The sequence below is a fragment of the Chiloscyllium plagiosum genome, unplaced genomic scaffold (assembly GCF_037043375.1).
Source record: "Chiloscyllium plagiosum isolate Xiang-an unplaced genomic scaffold, Cpla_swu_hap1 HiC_scaffold_12, whole genome shotgun sequence".
NCBI lineage: Eukaryota > Metazoa > Chordata > Chondrichthyes > Orectolobiformes > Hemiscylliidae > Chiloscyllium > Chiloscyllium plagiosum.
In genome coordinates this window covers 65,083,788-65,098,860 of record NW_028270150.1, presented here as the reverse complement: position 1 = coordinate 65,098,860, position 15,073 = coordinate 65,083,788, and the positions used below count along the sequence as shown (strand labels likewise).

General features: G+C 40.0%; 1 protein-coding gene across 4 annotated transcripts in view; it reads left to right on the top strand.

Annotated features, from left to right (window-relative positions):
* The window catches only part of igsf11 (immunoglobulin superfamily member 11), a 207,964-nt gene that overhangs the window by 121,844 nt on the left and 71,047 nt on the right, over positions 1 to 15,073 (top strand). For 2 of the 4 annotated variants that reach the window (XM_087992881.1, XM_043700766.2), the window contains exon 2: positions 12,581 to 12,744. In XM_087992881.1, coding sequence (XP_087849007.1) covers positions 12,607 to 12,744 — 138 coding nt within the window. In that variant the 5' untranslated portion in view covers positions 12,581 to 12,606. The other 2 variants (XM_087992880.1, XM_087992879.1) reach the window with 2 other exon arrangements.

Genomic DNA, 15,073 nt, shown 5'->3' with positions numbered 1-15,073 from the left:
TTTCAGGGACATATTTTTTCACTCGAACAACAAAACACTGGTGACTGGGTCATGAGTGAAGGGCATAAATCCCTGGATATCTGTAGAAATGTAATCTCAGCATTTCCGTGTTGACATCATACTTCAGAAATTTCTAATACATTAGATAAAATGCGCACTATTTTTATGTTGCGATTAATGTGTAGTACAATGGGAATTAGTGAAAACTGGTTAATTAATGGTAAGCATCTTGAAGTACTCCATCTTCTGAGTAAATGCTCATTTACATATCATAAGCAAGATTAAAAAGGATCTGAATTGTCATGCAAAAGGATCTGTGAATATTGTGTGTCTCTTTGTCCATCTCCTATCAGTGGAATTGACCATAGGCTTGTACTCAAGACTGATTTTGTGTTATCAGTTGTTTTATAGTTGTCAGCTTTTGCCAGTTTTCTTATTGGACATATCTGTGCTTCAACCTTTCAGAATTCATGTATAACACACATAGACATTTGTGTCAGGGAAAGAAAACTATTAATAGTTTCTAAAATCAGATTACAACGGATTGTCTCCATAGCAATAGGAAACACCTGCTCCCCCTCCTCATGTCTTACTGAGAGTGACCAGAGAGAGACAAACTCCTGGCAGCTGGGCCTGTCTTAATCTACTTATAGCAATGTTAATCACTTCCTAAGATGGCATAAGCATCAAAGTACAGTCATTTAATAGCTGACATTATGTCATATGGTGTAGAATTTTGGTTCATCATTTCATGGGCCTTTTATTAGGAATTATTGCTATTACTTTTGTACCATATTTTGTTAGATTCGAACATCTGCATTGCTAATACCATTTCGTAAATAGGAGGGAAATCCGATTGCACCTCTACATCAAGCCAAGAAGTCTATGCCTCCATTAATGTAAATACAGATTATTGCAGCTATTGTTCCAGAACTTGATGTCTAATTTAAGTGTTATAAATAAACTAATTAAATAGTGAATAGAAGAATAGCAGTTCTCGATGTAGCATTTCTGTTTCCTTATCAGCACAGAGCAGCAGTGAATATGTAATAGCTTTAAGCGCAGACAGGGCTTGATTAATGCGGGGGGAAGACACAGATGACACATACAATTAAGGCGCACACATGGGAACTGGGTGCTTGCATGAAGCACCATGGAATGGCATCCAGCTTAGGAAGTACGGAAGAATAGGGGAAATTGAAGGAGATGGGAGAATTTAATAACAGGAAGTTCAGAATGAAAAGGCTATCTTTAAAGACGATTGTGAGCATTGCTTTTCAAGCAGGTTGATTTTGTTATCTTCTTAGATGTTGAAGAAATCTTTGCAAGATGTGAACTCAAGAAAATCCCTTGGAAAAACCATCTTTCAATACACAGTCTGCAATCTACAAAATCTAAGTAAAGTCACTTTAGAAAAGAAAGCGATAATCTATGAACTCAAACATTTCAAAAGTACTGAAGGTTTATCAGGGACACATTTATCCCTATTAGATTAAACAGCAGCGTAGATTTGTTTCAATCCCTTCTATCTAAATAGAGTGGTGCAGGGAGACACAGTATTTGCTAATAGCAACAAAAATGAGATGAAGCTGCAACATCTGTCTCTCAAAAACAGTCACTGTAAATGAATTATTATATGTTGTGGCCTACATAATTCTAAATTAAATTTTATAACATTTCCAAAAATAGCCTAATATGCCTAAAGCTGCCTCTGATTATATTGGGCGTCTGAGAGAAACCGGCAGCAATAAAGATAATATTTTGCTTTATTTGTACTTTGATTATTGCAGCGTGGCACAATCATACATAAAAACAAGCGAATAGTTTAACTTCATTAATTTTGGGAATGCTGCTATTGAAGGAAGATCTTTGACCTGAGACACTGACTTTGTGTTTCTCTCTCCATAGATGTTGACAGAACTGCTGAATATTTGCAGCATTTTCTGCTTTTCTTTTTACTTTGTATGTTGATTTTCACTTTGCTTTATCGTCCAATTAGACTTTATGATTACAGTAGCGCCTCAACATACGAACGACCCCGTTAACGAACAAATCGGTTTACGAACAGGATTGTAAGTAAAATTTTGCTTCAACGTATGTACGAAATTCAAGGTACAAACGAAGGTACGAACGCAAAAAGCCCGTGGTTTCATTGTCATTGTTCTGCTTTTCTACGGGCGCTTTGAATGCAAAAGCTCTCGGGCCCCGCGTGATCTCATTCAGTTCGTCTTTAGCGCACGCGCGCTGTGAATGTCCAACATCCAAGCATTCTTATGCTTTTTTTTTGTTTTTTGCATTAAATTAGCCCTCATTATGACTCCCAAGAAAGTGAAAAGTGGTAGTGATAGTAGTGTTAAGAAGCCTAAACGTATTACTGTAGAAACGAAGAAGGAAATAATAGCTAAACACGAGAATGGTGCTCGCGTATCTGATCTCGCTATGCAGTACGACATGGCGAAATCGACTATCTGTACTATCCTAAAGAACAAAGAGGCACTAAAGGCAGCTGACGTGGCTAAAGGAGTGACTATTTTAACAAAGCAAAGGCCTAAATTGTTAGACGAGGTTGAAAAATTATTATTAGTTTGGATAAATCAAAAAGAGCTTGCTGGAGATAGTGTTAACTAGACTATAATCTACGAGAAGGCTCTATACCTACACTGTGATTTGTTGGCGACACCGCCGAGTACAAGTACTGCAAGCGTTGAAGAATTTAAAGCCAGCAGAGGCTGATTTGATAAATTTCGTCAACGAACTGGAATCCATAGTGTAATAAGGCATGGAGAAGTGGCTAGTTCGGACAAAAAGGCAGCGGAGGACTTTGTGAAGGAATTCAATAAGTTTGTCGAAGATGAAGGTTATGTCTTACATCAAGTTTTTAACTGTGATGAAACTGGACTTTTCTGGAAAAAAATGCCTCAAAGGGCCTACATAGCCCAAGAGGAGAAGGCACTACTGGGCTACAAACCAATGAAGGACAGGTTAACGCTTTTATTGTGCGCGAATGCAAGTGGGGATTGCAAGATTAAGCCTCTATTAGTCTACCACTCTGAAAATCCTCACGTTTTTAAACGCAATAATATGTTGAAGGCTAAACTCCCGGTAATGTGGAGGGTGAATAGCAAGGCTTGGGTCACGCGAATGATTTTTACGGCATGGTTGACGGAAGTTTTTGCACCAGCTGTCAAGGTGTCTTGAAACAAATAATTTGCCACTTAAGTGTCTTCTAGTAATGGACAATACTCCTGCCCATCCTCCAAATTTGGAAGAAGTCTTGGACATTGAATAAGACTTCATAAAGTAAAGTTCCTTCCTCCCAACACCACTCCTCTCATCCAACCCATGGACCAGAATGTCATTGCAAATTTCAAAAAATTATATACGAAGGCTCTTTTCGCCAGGTGTTTCCAGGTCACCAATGACACAGATTTGACCCTTGGTCAGTACTGGAAGGATCACTTCAATATCCTCCACTGCATAAGCCTTATTGATAAGGCATGGAACAAGGTCTCTTTCCGTACGCTGCAGTTGGCCTGGAGCAAACTTTGGCCAGATTGTGTACCTGAGAGAGACTTCAAGGGTTTTGAGGAGGAGACATCAGTAAATGTAGTGAACGAGATTGTGACCCTGGGCCAAAATATGGGCTTGGAGGTCGATGAGGATGATGTGGCGGAGCTGGTGGAGGACTACAGACAAGAACTCAGCACAGAAGATCTTGTTGAATTGCAACAGGAGCAGGTGAAGGTTATGCAGCAGGAGCATTCTGGAGAGGAGGAAGAAGAGAGGGAAGATGTATCAAGTGTTCAAATCAAAGACATTTGTAGCAAATGGAGTGAAGTGCAGACTTTTGTTGAGAGGCATGACCCTAACAAAACTGTGACCAACAGAGCAGTGAACATTTTAAATGACAATGTGATGTCCCATTTTCGGAAAATTCTGCAACAAAAAAAAACAAGTTTCTCTGGATCGTTTTCTTGTGGCATCACCAACCTCCAAGAGATAAAAAAAAGAGAGAAGACTCTGGAAATATCCGAACAATGGGAAAATTGATTCAGTTCGTGTACTTTTCGGTTCGCGAATCAGGTTCCGGATCGGATTAAGTTCTTAAGTCGAGGCGCTACTGTATATGCATGTGTAATAGACTTCGAATTTAACTCCGCTTCACTGCGTTAATCTGCAGGATGTTGGGCCTGGACCTGAGAAAACCCCCTTCAAGTACCAAAAAATGGAATATTCAGATCTAGAATAGAAGAATAGCCTAATATGGTTACGATTTTGGTTCACTGCTTGTTCATTCATTTGCCTGTACTCCTAACTCTAACCAATTGCAATCACCTCAAGGATCACTTTCCCTCTACTGTGCTAAATTACACTTACGTGGAAAACTCTAACCTCAGTCACCTCCATGGCAGAACTAAACTGACCTATAGCATATGGATAACTGTAGGGCAATTACCCAACTCTGTGTACATTTTGCAACATTCTTGATCTTCTCAATTCTGCATTTCAGATTCTGTTTGTCCCTGAGTGTTGCCAAAATAAAATATGTTAACCCAAACCTCATCAGTCAAATATTCCATCTCCTATATGAGCACCTGGAAACTGTTGAGCATTCCCATAACTTGTCAGCCACCTTTCTCAAAAGGCCATTATTGATGAAAAGATCCAACACCAGATTAGTTGCATCAGCTATGCCTTCGACAAGCCACAGTAAAGATACCTGCAAGTGAAGAAAAGGCCTAGTGTACGGAGCTGTTCCACCAAACACCTAGACTACAGTGAGATTTGCTAGGAGAAAGTGAGGACTGCAGATGCTGGAGATCAAAGCTGAAAATGTGTTGCTGGAAAAGCGCAGCAGGTCAGGCAGCATCCAAGGAACAGGAGAATCAACGTTTTGGGTATTCCTGAAGAAGGGCTCATGCCCGAAACGTCGATACTCCTGCTCCTTGGATGCTGCTTGACCTGCTGCGCTTTTCCAGCAACACATTTTCATCTACAGTGAGATTTGGACTACTAATGACACCTGAGCTCCAGAGAAATGTCATCAGCAATTCCCCAGTCGCATTCTCTGGATTCAAAAGGAGGACTAGCGAACAAATGTAAGTTGACACCCTGAAGCTCTCCTTGAAATGTGGCAGCATTGACATTAATATCTGAGAGGAGCTTACTACAAATTGTTCTCACAGCCTTCCTTAACACCAGTCCGGATTTTGAAGGCATGTGTTTCAGATCTCTTCCTGTTATCATCTTACCATGAAGTAATTGCAGGATTGTGATCAGGTTGCTTGAAGATTCAAACCTCTGGACAAAATTTACAGAGCCACATGATTTATTGATGAATGGAATGAATTGGATTGGACTGGCAGCAAGGACCATGTCAGGCATTCACTAAATGGTCTAAAACGACATTGTTTCAGGCAGGATTTTCTCAGCTACAACAAGCCATACTTCAGAAGAATGCATGTTATGATATTCCCTGCCGTAGACAACAGGGAACTGCCTTGATAATTTCTACAGCGTGACTTCACTCCCTTCTTGAAAACAGTTACACTGATCACATTTCTGAAGGTATGGGGAGTTCTTTTTCCTTCTAAATCTACAGGGTGGCGTCATGATGTGAGTCAAGGCCTACTGGCTTTGAAGATCTGAGCAGAATACCATCACGGCAATAGGCTTTGTCATTTTTGATGGCTCATTGCAGTTCTGCCATCAATAGAGTTGATTTCTACCACATGGTATTGGGAGGTAGCTGGGAGAATATCAGCTGTTGAGTAGATGTTTGAAGTGTTCTTTTCAGCATTGAAGAATGACATTGTCTCTCTTTGAAGGTGATACTATTTTGTGAGCAAAAGGGACTTTGTTGATTTGACTTTGATTCATAGCCCTGGTGACTTCATAAAAGCTTTTGAGTGTCATGACAGTCAGCGTACTGCTGAAATTCTTAACCCTTCTCTTCCCAGTTACCTTTTTGATGTTATGGATTTGTTTTTGAGTTTAAAAATGTATTGCTGGAAAAGCACAGCAGGTCAGGCAGCATCAAAGGAGAAGGAGAATCGACGTTTCGGGCATAAGCCCTTCAGGAATGAGGAGGGTGTGCCAAGCAGGCTAGGATAAAAGGTAGGGAGGAGGGACTTGGGGGAGGGGCATTGGGAATGCTTTAGGTGGAAGGAGGTTAAGGTGAGGGTGATAGGCCGAAGAGGAGGTGGGGTGGGGGGGCGGAGAGGTCGGGAAAAGATTGCAGGTCAAGAAGGTGGTGCTGAGTTTGAGGGTTGGGACTAAGAAAAGGTGGGGGGAGGGGAAATGAGGAAACTGGAGAAATCTGAGTTCATCCCTTGTGGTTGGAGGGTTCCTAGGCGGAAGATGAGTCGCTCTTCCTCCAGGCGTCGTGTTGCCATGGTCTGGTGATGGAGGAGGCCAAGGACCTGCATGTCCTTGGCGGAGTGGGAGGGGGAGTTAAAGTGTTCAGCCAGGGGGTGGTTGGGTTGGTTGGTGCGGGTGTCCCAGAGCGGAACGTTTCAGAGATTTCTCCAGCTTCCTCATTTCCCCTCCCCCCACCTTTTCTCAGTCCCAACCCTTGGACTCAGCACCGCCTTCTTGACCTGCAATCATCTTCCCGACCTCTCCGCCCCACCCCCTCTCCGGCCTATCACCCTCACCTTAACCTCCTTCCACCTATCGGATTCCCAACATCCCTCCCCCAAGTCCCTCCTTCCTACCTTTTATCTTAGCCTGCTTGACACACCCTCCTCATTCCTGAAGAAGGGCTTATGCCCGAAACATCGATTCTCCTTCTCCTTTGATGCTGCCTGACCTGCTGCGCTTTTCCAGCAACACATTTTTAAGCTCTGATCCCCAGCATCTGCAGAACTCACTTTCTCCTATTTGTATTTGAGTGACAACCCTCAACTGTTGCAATGATACCTCTAGACTTGCATGAACAAACGTATCAGTAATTGTGTATTTAAAGGATGCTTTATTGAATTTAAAATTATTTGTTGTAGAATTGGGTAACAATTGATGAAATTCCAGTTTTGTTGAGTTTGCAAAGTGGACAGTAGTAGATCCGATATTTATTATATATACATCCCCCTTCTCTTCTGTGGTGAAGCAACTGAGAAGGCTATAAAATATTCTGCTACTACCTGTCACTAAAGCTGAATTTCAGCCCTTGTGGTGTCCCATGGCAGAAAATGTGAATGTGGATGAATTTTCTGGATTCTTTGATATTAAGGTTGTAGTCTCTTTCATTCAAAGTCATCCGAGAATCCTCAAACCCAGAAATGTTTAGAGATCTGTGATGCGTACATTTGTAGGATGGGATTTAAATCAGTTTTGAGATTGGGGAAGTAGCGATTTTGTGGGTAAACTTATTTAGGTAAAAGTAGTTGACTTCATTGGGCAGTAACAATGAAAGAGGAAAGTCAATGAAAGTATCTTTTTTATCTAACCATGTCGAATGCAAGTCAGTTTTAACCAATTCAAAAATGTGATCACTGTGTAAGTTTGGAATGATGAATGTAAAAGAATTGAAATGTTTTGTCTTATGGCAAATTATGTGTCTGTACAGCAGAATTTTTGATCTGGTCAAGCTTGATGGCCATTTTGCAGTATCACTTCTTAATTCTATCCCAAACTGTAAGTTATGAAAGATATTTGGGACTTTTTATTCTTTGAACTGCAGTAATGCCATTCTTATTGGCCCACCCATCTTGCAGCAAGTCGGACTGTGAGGACAAGAAGAAGAAAATCCCTGTTTTTTAAATATCTGCCACCTGGCTCATGGTGGAGCTGAATGAAAATCTATCTTTTAAGGGGTAAAATGGCAGTGATCAAAATCATGAGGGGAAGTGCAAAGTTGCTGCTTTTATATTTGTTATCTGACATTATTCCTGCCTTTACAATGCCTGTAAATAACTTTTAAGTCCCAAGTTGAACATAGGAAAATTGCAGTGGACATGTCAGGTGCAAGGAGGCGTGCAACTGGGCAGATTGAAAGAAAAACACAGGAACTTGGAAAGAACTTCTGAAAATTTTCGGTCCTGCTATGAGTTCAAAGTTTTACTTATGTAACATTTAGGCTGGGTACATAAGAAACAATAAAATCATAGATATATAAAAACATGTTGGGTACAATGGCTAGTTAAGCAGTGGATTATACACCTCACAGCTTATTTTGTGAAATGTAACCCTAAATATCCCTTTGACTTTACAACATGGACAAAATGTTCTGCAAAAAAAGAACCAGGAACATTGAAGTTGCCTAGTTTGAATCTACTGGTATTCCCTTATTGGGAGCAGAATTGTGAGGAACATGCTGTCTTTATCCAGAGTTTGCATTGTTTAATAAGGTGCCTACAGTTTAAATTGGATAGAGATTTCCTTTCAATGTTAAGTGGATTGAGACAGTTTATTCCTAGCTTTGTTTGTAGGTGAAATGCTAAATACTCCTGTGGTATTAACTTGTAATTTATTCTTGAGTCATTGACTAAACAGGAAAAAGATCCATCTGCTTTGTTTTTGCAGTCGTCTCATGTTGAGTGAACAATACCATTATGGTATCTAAAAATAAAATTGATTATCCAAGTTCATGCATGTAAAAGAAAAATAGTAATTTAGCAAGTTGTCAAAAACGGATAGAATTGGTTAATTCCCAGCTGTGATCTGTAGCGTCAAAATGAAGGGGGAAATGTGAGGAGAAAACCATCACGCAGTTGGTACACAATGTGTGCGAATTACAAATTCATCAGCCTTGAGGTTACATGAAGCAGTATGTTATGGTTACAGTCTTGGGTTATTAATAGCAATCTCATCACAAACCCATACGATCATGGGTTCAAACCCTATTACAGTGAACTGAGCATATATCTAGATTGACCCTTTTATGCATGATACATTTTGGATTGGATGTTAAAATGCAGTTCCAACTACCAGAGATGGTAAATCCCAGGCTACACTCTGAAGAACAGGATGGGTGGTTTCCTGTTATCCTGAACACACTTCATAACTATATAAAATAAAGCTTGTTTCTCTTTCTTTGGCCTAAGATTGTGATTGTCTCAAAAAAGGTTTTATTTCAATTGAAAAACTATTTCACAATTTTTAGTAAGACAAAAACATAGAAGTAAACCTGAAATAAATGTAAAATTTTTCCAACTTGACATTTGAATTAAGGAAAATAGAAAATTAGCCCAAAGTTGAATTGTGTAAAGCTACTTAAAGTACTTGACTCTCCTCTTGTGTTCTAATTACTCCCCTGTTAGTTCTGATGGAACTTATTAATTAAACTGCAATGCTGGTTCGTATTAAGTCTATTGTTACAGAATTTAATTCTCCATTAAATTCTTTGCTACTCTGTGTTGTTCTTTGAGTACTGTTGTTTTTTTGTTTTTTTTTAAAAACTCTGAATAAGTCAGTAATCTCAAATTATATACAAAGGCATATAACTTTTGAAGTGGCCCAAAAGGGTAAAAAGTAGAATGTTCAATCAGAATTCTATTCTGACAAAATTTAAGAAATTTATTCCATCTAATTGTCACCTGAAAGACAAAGATGTATTGCAATCTGAAGGAAAATCACTTTTCTTTGAACTGGATTTGCCAGTCATATAGCCAAGATGTCTATGTTAAGCAGCAACCACTAGCACAAAAGTACTTCTTAATATGATTTTTGGAGGTCAATACTCCACCTATTGGGCAACCAAAGTAATTGACAAAAGTCATTTGGCAAAGGCAAGGCAATATCAATTTATTTTGAGAAGGGTTCTGTGCAAAGCTGTCTGATTTAAAGTTTTATTCTAGCTAGGACTATTATAGAACCGTCAATTGTAGTTATGGAAAGAATCAAATGTAAGGAAATAGAAGACCATTGTAACTTTTCAGCAACAAACAATGCAATGCTAGTTTAGACAGTGGGTTGCAGTCCTTAAACCAGATCGTTGATGGTGTGAAGAGATGCAAGGATCTGCACAGAGTCTCTAAAAATTGCATTAATAACCCTGTTGGGAGAATAACAATATCATGGGGTAATAGACAATATGCCTTCTGTGCATTAATTCTTTTCATATACAAGAAATACCATAAGGTAGTATTTGTTGATCATGCGCTTTAATAAAATAGATAGTTGATTTGAAGCTATGCCTCATTTCTTGTTGAACATTCTGAGCATTGTTTATTACCGAAAGTGTGGTCATCCACTAAAATTATAAACTCTGCAAATAGCCCTTCACAATACACAGTAGTCAAGAAGGTCACTAAATTGCTTTGACAATGTAAATGTAACCACCATCCTTAATAGTAGAGTATTAAGTCCCGAGAACTTTATTGACTGGAATTCTCATACACATATAATGTCAGCTCTCATCAAGGACTCATGCTTAAAAGTTAGCCTTCACTTAATTCACTCAGTTTTGTTGCAAGAGAAACTGCATAACAAAGAAACATAGGAGATGCAATCAGGGTCTTAATTTTTTTTATTTCAAAAATAATTTTTTTTTGTAAACATATTTTGATTATCTGTACAATTAGTCATACCATACATATGTATACATTCCATTTCTTTGCATACAGGGATCGAATAATCATTAATATATACAGGTCTGTACGTTTACCATTCATATATTTAGCTGAGGCGTCAGCGGAGCCCACTTACTGCATGGGCCCCGTTCTTTGGCAGGCAGACGTTACCCGGTGGTCTTTCCCCACTGCACATTGGCGGCAGCTGCTCCAAGATTCAGAGTGTCCCTCAACACGTAGTCCTGGACCTTGGAATGTGCCAGTCTGCAACACTCCGTCGGGGTCAGCTCCTTCAGCTGGAAGATCAACAGTTTTCGGGCTGACCAAAGAGCGTCTTTCACCGAGTTGATGATCCTCCAGGCACAGTTGATGTTTGTCTCGGTGTCCGTCCCGGGGAACAGACCGTAGAGCATGGAGTCCCATGTCACGGAGCTGCTCGGGACGAACCTCGACAAACACTACTGCATTCCTCTCCAGACTTCCTTTGCGTAGGCACATTCCAGAAGGAGGTGTGTGACAGTCTCGTCCCATCCGCAGCCACTTTGAGGGCAGTGTGTGGCCCGGTAGAGAGTCCGGGCGTGCATAAAGGATCTCACAGGCAGAGCCCTTCTCACCACCAGCCAAACCACGTCTTGGTGCTTGTCGGAAAGTTCTGGCGATGAGGCATTCTGCCAAATGACTTTGACAGTCTGCTCAGGGAACCACTCAATAGGATCCACCCTCTCCTTTTCCCGAAGGGTCTCAGGGCTACTACGTGCTGACCACTTCCTGATGGACTTGTGGTCAAAGGTGTTTTTCTTCATGACTTTCTCTACGAAGGACAGGGTCTTAATTGATATTACTGAGTAGCTAACAGAATGCTAAAGAAAAACTCACATTCTGAATCAATGTCTTATTGCTTGAAAACAACCTTTCACTGCTGGTTGAAGAGAAAGATTTCTATTTTAAAATCTAAGACTAGAGCCTTATCATGTAACTGTCTTGTTTTAGTACCAAATTAGAGAAATTTTACCAATTCTTCTAAAAGCTGACGGGGTGGCGAGTTTACAATGTATGTAACTAAGTCTTGGATGATTTGACCAGTTGAATGAGTCTGAAACACAGAAATTGGGTGTGAACATTACATTAGCTGTGGTGGTCAAGGCAATTTGGGCAGATACGTTTGGCGGTGGGTAAAATTGGCCTGTATCTGTACTGCGAAAGATATTCCACTAAATCTGTAACTTTTTATTTATCTCACCTGATCTGTCTTCCACTGGAATTCACATTTTTGGAGATCACTTCCTGTTTTCAGTGTCACCTTTATTTGATTTTTAAATTAAAAAATCAAATTGGCAGAATAGTTACTGTTAAAAAAGGTTGCAGTGAAGAGGTGGCTGCCAATTCACTTAAATCTGTTTTGTGCTATTGCATAGACTAATCTCCTTCCACCATTGCTCCTTCCACCCCCAATTTCGTCTTGTGATGGTTGGTCGCAGAATTTCTATTTCAGTTTCTATTTTTATTTCATTTTGAAGCCTGGTTTTCACTTCAAAAGCTGTTCATTGAGAGAGTGAAATATGATCTGTGATGGAAAATTGCTGAGAGTTCGTTAACATCTGAAAGAGTGAATTATTTTCAAATTATTTACCCCCTTGTATGCTATAAAAAATGGATTATCCATTGAAAAATTAAACCATTATTGTGGAGTGGAATGAGTGCAAAACTATTTTCAGTTCTTTCAGGTTATCTGCTATTGTGAAGCAAGGCCAGCTTGTAAAAATTCCTGATGAGAAATAGCCTTGTCCTTTATCGATTATTAAGGTAACAGGTTCCATTCTGTAGCACGCTTGCGGGATTAATGCAATATTCGTAATTCACAATTGTCAGGCTCTGGCATTATCTGATCACCTTGATCAAATTACACACAGACCATGGATTTTAATTCAGTTTGTACACTCTATATGCAAAGCTCACTAAGATTGCATCACACAAGTCATACTATGTCCAAGAATAACTTGTTTATCAATTATATCAACGGTATTAGTTTTTATTGTACCCGTTCAATATTATTAACCTTTTCTTGGCAGGTTGGGTGGAGTCATTAGAAGTTACTATGAGTAGCAAGAGTGTGCAGGTTGCCCGAGGTGAAACAGCCGAACTGCCATGTACTTTCATTACAAACGCTGCTCTAAATCAACTGAACATCATCTGGACTGTGACACCTCTCTCAAACGCCAATCAGCCAGAACAGGTTGGTCCATAAAATTGTTGTTTTTATAAATTGGTGTGTTCATGCTTGCTTGTCATCCAGCTTGTACAGTGGGCAAATGTCACAGACCCTATTTATGAGAATGCTGATGAGACTAATCTTGCAACTTGGGGAACTGTAGGAATTTGTGAGTACAGAGGACTCTCGATTATCCGAAAACCAATTATCCGAAAATCAGATTACCTGAAGGATATCTCGAGGTCCCAATGGAAATATTACATCAAAGTTGTGTTTCCAGCAGTGATTGCGTCTTTTGTTTACAATGATTAAACAGGCATCGTCTCCAAATGACTGACTGCCCGCCCTTTCTCTCTCCCTACACTTTCCCCAGTGTTCTACACAGGGGTGTACCCTAAACCCCACTTCCCCACATAATCTCTCCAACATTGTCCTGTACAGGGCAAAGGTTGACCATGTCAAAAGGTTGCAGTAAAAATTTGTGTGTGTGGCTGCGTGTGTGTGCTATTTGGAGACTTACCCCACAAAGGCAACTGCAGCAGTCTTGTTGGTGTCCAGTCCAACTGCCCGGGAAAGGAGGTGAGTGTGTATGGGGTTGGGGACGGGCGGGGGGCAGTGTTTTATGGAGTTTGGGGTGGGGGGGTTGTTGCACAGGGTTGGGGGCGGGGGGAGGTGTTGCACAGGATTGGGGGCGGGGCCTCGCACACTGTGCTGCTGCAGTCTCCTGAAGGAGGAGCAGACTTTAAAAACTCTGAGCCCCAGAGGAAAGGCATTTAATTGATTAACCAAATAATCGATTATCCGAATGAAATAGTGCCCACCTATCATGTTCGGGAGGTTCCCCTGTATATTGACCAGTGAAGATGGAATTGCTATAGATAGGACAAGGTTAGTAGACTTCTCAAGTAGTGTGCCAAGGGAAGTGACTGACTTGTTTGACTGCTTTATATCTCCGGATTAGAGTATGAGATTCAGGCAATGGTTGGACACCTAGATTGCCATGATGTACTCTGTGGTGCAGCCGTCAATGGCTCCAGTGGCAGTATATTAGTGAATAGGCTAGCAAAGTCAAAAGAGCAAATGGGCACAGCATGGCTATCAATATGCGTAACCTGTATGATCTTTATGGAGAAGGGGAAATCCTTTACTGTGGATGTGGAAAACGTGCCCAGAACTGGTTGTGCTAATTTGCTTAACCATTTGACCAATTTGTGTTGTGCAGAACCAGGCATAAATAAGATATGCATCATCTTAGAGGGATATAACTTTTGTGTATTTTGGGAACTCCAGGCACCACATGGAGAGAGTGCACCATGAGGGGGAACTCTGTTGTTAGAGATGTCTTTGAATGCTGATTTGTCCACATAATGCATGATCCAATTCTTAATTAGCCAGGTGATACATAAACTGGTAAAGTCATGCATTAACAGGTCATGGTCAGTCTTGGGTTGGCTAGGTTGTGTCTGACTATTTTTCATTGATTTCTTTAGAAGTAGTGGGCCCCTTTGTGATATCACTTTCTACTTAGATTCATTCTTTCACTTGTCAATCATCTTATAAGTTCAACTCTTGTTAGTTACAGCTTGTCCCAATCCTCTACCAAGATAGGATGACATCAGTTTGTATGTCTGCTTAATATGTATGATCTCGCCTTCCAGTGCTTAACTATGATCTTGAACTTTCTAATTAATGCATCCAAACTATTCACAACAACTTCATGACTACAGAATTCATAACTGAACCCTAATTCTAATGTTTTTAATATATGTACACATACATGTATATGTCCATTGCCATATTAGCAACTTTGCTCTAACCTAAACCATTTTGCATTTTAAAGCATAGGTTATGCACAAGAGACAAGTTATGCTCACTCAAAAAGTTTGATTTCATTAGCCTAAATCATAAAGCAATGAAACCATCAACCATTGATCTGAACTAAATGGTTTCTGTTAGAAGAAAATCATTTAACTATTAACCACGCTCAAACTGAATATAAACTAATTACATGTTCGATTTCAGTATCATCAATTATTGAAAAATTGCTCATCCTACAAGTTAGGCTGTGATAATTTTTCAGTGGTCTTAGGTGGACCTGATGGAGTTTTTTTTGGCAAAAACAATGTCTTTGGGTCTAGATTTTACACCAGTAACAAGTATGAACCTGTCTAACATGCCATTGTTATTCTTCTAAAATTGTCAGCAATTCTGAGTCTGTACTTTTTCCATGACTTTTACACTTCCTATTGACCAAAAGACAAAGCAACAAAAGCAGGCCATTCAGCCCATTGAGTCTGCTCTGCCATTCAATTACTTCAGGGCTAGTCTAGTTATCCTCTTAAAGACACAAGTT